Source organism: Setaria italica, chromosome III, assembly GCF_000263155.2.
Source record: "Setaria italica strain Yugu1 chromosome III, Setaria_italica_v2.0, whole genome shotgun sequence".
NCBI lineage: Eukaryota > Viridiplantae > Streptophyta > Magnoliopsida > Poales > Poaceae > Setaria > Setaria italica.
In genome coordinates this window covers 19,744,894-19,750,051 of record NC_028452.1, presented here as the reverse complement: position 1 = coordinate 19,750,051, position 5,158 = coordinate 19,744,894, and the positions used below count along the sequence as shown (strand labels likewise).

General features: G+C 43.8%; 1 protein-coding gene across 1 annotated transcript; it reads left to right on the top strand.

The window, feature by feature from the left end:
* The first annotated feature begins 3,494 nt into the window (after positions 1-3,494).
* On the top strand, positions 3,495-4,523 carry LOC101752959 (protein FON2 SPARE1). The gene has a single exon (XM_004961971.2). The coding sequence runs from the start codon at positions 3,795-3,797 to the stop codon at positions 4,152-4,154; it is 360 nt and encodes a 119-aa protein (XP_004962028.1). The 5' UTR covers positions 3,495-3,794; the 3' UTR covers positions 4,155-4,523.
* The last annotated feature ends 635 nt before the right edge of the window (positions 4,524-5,158 follow it).

Here is a 5,158-nt window from a genome sequence, read left to right as displayed (position 1 = left end):
AATATTATCAGCAAACTGGGTTAAAGCATGAAAGGAGGCAGTTAAGAAATAGGATTGGAGGGTTGAAAATACTCTATGTTTTCTGGAAGTCTTTGTGGACAAACAGTGGGTTGGGCAGGGATGAAGATGGAAATGTGGTAGCATCAGACTCATGGTGGGACACAAACTGCCAGGTAAGTATATAATTGTGAGTTTCTGTTCATGAAAAATGAGGACAAGGAACAGAGGTAGGTAACATCAAATTCATTTGCAGGGGAGAAAATGGGAGTGCAAAAAATTGAAATATGGTGCACCAGAATACATTGACCAGCTTGAGGAGATCTTCCATGAGTGTGCTGTAGATGGATCTACTGCATTCAATCCTCTAGAAGACAAAGAAGAAGAAGAAGAAGAAGAAGAAGAAGAAGAAGAAGAAGAAGAAGAAGAAGAAGAAGAAGAAGAAGAAGAAGAAGAAGAAGAAGAACAAGAACAAGAAGAAGGACAGGAAGAGCAAGAAAAAGAACCAACAGCTCCTTATGTTGACAGCCCTGTTAGCATTACTACAAGAAAGAGATTGAGCAGTAATTCTTCAAAATCAACAGCAACTAGCCCAGGGAAAAAATCAAAGAGTCCAATTGTTCAAGCACTTGACAGTTTTGTCTCCAAATGGTCACAAGCTGATGCAAAACAGCAGCTCTTGATGAAGAGACAAGTTGACAAAGAGGTTAAGGAAAGAGAAGAGATCAAGAAGTGTCAACAGCTAGCTATACAATGTGGAGTATCTCCAAGCAGCATGGAGTTCTTTGCTTCCCTGTCCTGTTTTGAAGTTGGTGCAAGAAGGGAGTTCTTCATGAACATTCCAACTGATGAAGCAAGGTTCCTGTTCCTGCAGAGATGGTGTGAGAAACAGATGAAATGAGGGGTTTCTAGGATAGGATGCTAGAGGTTTTCTAGGATAGAGATGGTTCCTGTTCCTGTTATGATGAACTTGTGACTTGTTTGAACTTAAGTACTTTATTGCTTGAATTTAGGATGTTGATGGTTGAATGCTTCAAGTGAACTGCTTATGTTGACTTAAGTACTGAATTGTGTGAACTTGTATGCTATTTGGTTTTATTGAATTGAAAATCAGTGAGGTGGTTATGTGTGAATGGTTCAATTAACTTCATTTAGGATATGAACAGTGAGGTGGTTATGTGTGGTGCTGGTGAATGGTTCAGTTAACTTGAATTAACTATGATGGATAAGAACAGTGTATTTTGATATTAACATTGGTGACATTTGTTTTCATTATTTAGGATGCCAGTTCCTCAACAGAGTACTCAAGTGGTGATGAAGATAACTACGTAATGGACGATTCTGGTATTCAAGATGAAACATTGGAGATGATAATGAATTATCGTAAGAGGAACCGCGATGTTGCCTTTTTCATGTTTGCAGTTGGTATGTATGCTGAAACTTACCTAAATAGAGGTCCAAGAAGGGTTCCAACAGTGACGGGTTTAGAGTGGGTCAATGACACATTGTCCAATGTGACATCATGCTATAACATATTTAGGATGAGTGCTCAATTGTTTTATCTACTACATGACACACTAGTAGACAGCTATGGGTTGAAGGGAAGTAGAGATATGTCAACATTGGAGGCACTAGGAATGTTTATATGGATTATCGGTGCACCACAATCACTTAGGCAAGTTGAGGACCGGTTTGTTAGGTCATTGGAAACGATAAGCCGTACATTCGATAGAGTTTTATGCAGTGTTCTCAGACTAGCAAAAGCAAATATTAGGCCAGTGGACCCAGAATTTAAGTCAGTGCACCCAAGATTACAACAACAACGGTTTGCTCCATACTTCAACAATTGTATTGGAGCTTTAGATGGGACACATATACCTGTTGTGGTTAAAAGCGATAAGGTTGTTCAGCATACAGGAAGACATGGATATACATCTCAAAATGTCCTAGCTATTTGTGACTTCGACATGAGGTTTACTTTTGTCGTTACCGGATGGCCTGGATCGGTCCATGACATGAGAGTGTTAAGTGATGCCTGGGAAAAATATGAAGAAACCTTTCCTCATCCTCCGGCAGGTAAAATAGTGTATGTACGATATTATCTAAATTAAAATATAGTTATTGTAGCTAACAATTTCGTATTGAATTTGTAGGCAAATATTATCTGGTAGACTCGGGGTATCCAAACCGTCCCGGGTACTTGGCTCCATATAGGGGTACAAAGTACCACTTACCCGAATTTCGTAACGGACCAATGCCTAAAGGTATGAAGGAGACATTTAATTATGCACATTCGTCTCTTAGAAACGTTATCGAGAGATCCTTTGGAGTATTGAAAATGAAGTGGCGGATATTGATGGGTATACCTAGTTTTCCAATGAAGAAGCAAAGCAAAATTATTGTTGCTTGCATGGCTATTCACAACTTCATTAGAGAGAATGGTATTGACGATAGGGAATTTGAATTGTGTGATCGTGATGAAAATTTTGTTCCAACAACTGGAGATTCAAACTGTGAAGGGGATACGACGAACACACAAGGAGACGAAGACATAAACATGAATGTTTTTCGTGATCAATTGGCAACTGCATTGTACAATAGGTCGTAAATTATTTGTCTTGGGGATGTACAGATAATATACTTTTTATGTATTTTCGTGGTATTTTTAACTTTTTAATAAATATGAATTTTGCTTCTCTATTTGCACCACGGTTCAAAAAAAATAAACCGCAGGCAAACTGGCCCAAGCAGCGCATGCAAATGGCGGGAGGGGCATGCAAACAGTGCGCCATGCTAGCATGCAGGCAGGCGCGGCCGGCGCATGCCCGCGCGGCCGGCGCATGCAGCTTGCATGCAGGCGCGCCGGCGCATGCAGCTGGGCGGAAAAAATGGCGGGAGGGGCATTAAACGAAGGGTATTAGGGTCTTTTGGCAGAACATGTGCTAAGTTTTAGTCCACTTGCCAAACACCCTCAAAGGCTAAAATTTAGCACTCCATTTTGGGGGCTAAAATTTAGTCCAAAGACTAAACTTTAGCCCCCCTCTCCCAAACAGGGCCTAAATTCTGCAAACTTTAACTGGTTAAAATTGGTCATGTCCTGTTGGAGGACCAAAACCGGCGTTGATGTAGAGTTTGGAGCCGGTGGTGATAGGCAGCCCTGAATTAATGACCTTTAAACGTACAAATCCGTGCATAGAGATGGTGAAAGCAAGTCTAAATTTATTCTTTAATTTTCGGTGGTTCTTGTTTACTCATTGAATAAACAAATGCTTGCATTACCGGAGTACGTGCTTGTGCATGCATGGCGCGCGCACGGCTTCAGAAGCTAACGTACCATACACGCGCTAGTTTTGCTTGCAGTTTACAGCATGCATGCTGCTAGCGTCCAACGTGATATCCGGATCATTAATTAATTAATAATATAATCGAGCCCAGCGATAGGAGTCCCACGCAAGCAATTTCCCAGTCTTAACTCTTAACGCCCTCCACCACGTCTCTCAACTCTCAACCCCTCGGCTTGTCTTCCCTTTTGCCTTCCCTTTTGCTAGTTTGCTTACACCAACCTCTCGCAATAAGCTTCCTCTTCCTCCCCAGCTCACCAGGCACAACTGCACAAGCCACCCAGCTAACGCGTACGTGCATTACAGCCTTGTTGCTTCCCTTTGCTAGTTTCTCATCCGTTCAGTCTCAAGCTGTCGTTCTACAAGGGCAGATGTTGATAGCTAGGTAGCTAGCTCGGCCTCGGCCCCATCCATGAATCCTCTCGTCCGCCAAAAGCATGCACGGTCGTCGTCACCATGAGACGACCTAGCGCCGTCGCCACCGTCGTCCTCCTGTGGCTCGCCGTGCTCACCGTCGCGTTCCACGGCTGCGGCCGCCGCCTTGGCTGCGGTGGCTTCCTGGTGAGGCGAACAGGCTCGGTCGCCGTCCCGGCAAGGAAGATGCTGCTCGCCGTGACGAGCTTCGACGCTGCGGCCTCCTCGTCAACAGATCACCACCACCACCACCACCACCATCACCGGCGGCAGCATGTCCACCGATGGAATCGGCAAGGCATTCCACCGTCCGGTGTTGGCAAGGGCGAGGACGAGCTCGATCCGCGGTACGGCGTGCAGAAGAGGCTGGTGCCTACGGGCCCGAACCCCTTACATCACTGAGAGGTCGGCACGCGCTTAGCACATGCATGGATCGAGGAGTTTTTCATTGCCGCCCAGGCTGATTCTGATTCCTTGGTGAGTGGCGCACATCATCTTGCTGTGTGTTGATGTTGATCAATCGAGTTTCGAGTCCGGTATTCTTTGATTGTGGAGAGGATGGGTGCGGAAGCAAGCCTTGTTGGTGTGGTCAATCACACGCTCATATTCATTGAACTTCGTTCGTGTGTTCATGTATGTAATCTTGGTCTCAAAGCTTCAAAGCAAGTGAAACGAAAGAGAGAGGATAATCTCTAGCTAGCTAAGTATAGTACATAGTGTAAGTTGTGCTGATGACCAGAGGATACGATTATGCTTGGTTTTCCTTTTTCCCGTCCCAGTTTCATTCTTTTTCTATTCCTTGATCAAAATCTTGACATGAATAAGAACAGTGCATATATATGTGAGAGATGATATATATATTTATCTTTTATTCCTTCGAGACCGCTGTGGATAACATAGACTGATCACTGATCCATATCAGCTCACTTGTGCAACAAGCTCACATCGCAGCAGTAGTAGTAAACTGTAATTTTCCGCTAGTTTTCGCTTCACTCCTTGGGAAATGCACGCGTCAGGTCGTTAAGTGAGATGTAAGCGCTGTAAAATTGACGCGATAGAGTAGCGGTGATGGCACGGCACATCCGTCGCAGAATATGCGGGTTGACGCAGATCCCAACGCATGAATGAGGCATTTTCCCAGGTCTGGAAACGGGAAACCCATGACCGCTTTGGCACCGAGTGCACATGGAGCTAAGCCCTTATTTAGTTCACCCCAACTCCCAACTTTAGCACTATGTAAAAAGAAAATTTCCCATCACATCAAACTTGCAATACATGCATGGAGTACTAAATGTAGACGAAATTAAAAACTAATTGCACAATTTTGTTGTACTTTGCGAGACGAATCTTTTGAGCCTAATTAATCAATGTTTGGACAATAATTCACAAATACAAACGAAACGCTA

Bases quoted from the DNA above. Each gene is read 5' to 3' on its own strand.
- LOC101752959 (XM_004961971.2), top strand. From the start codon at position 3,795: ATGAGACGACCTAGCGCCGTCGCCACCGTCGTCCTCCTGTGGCTCGCC.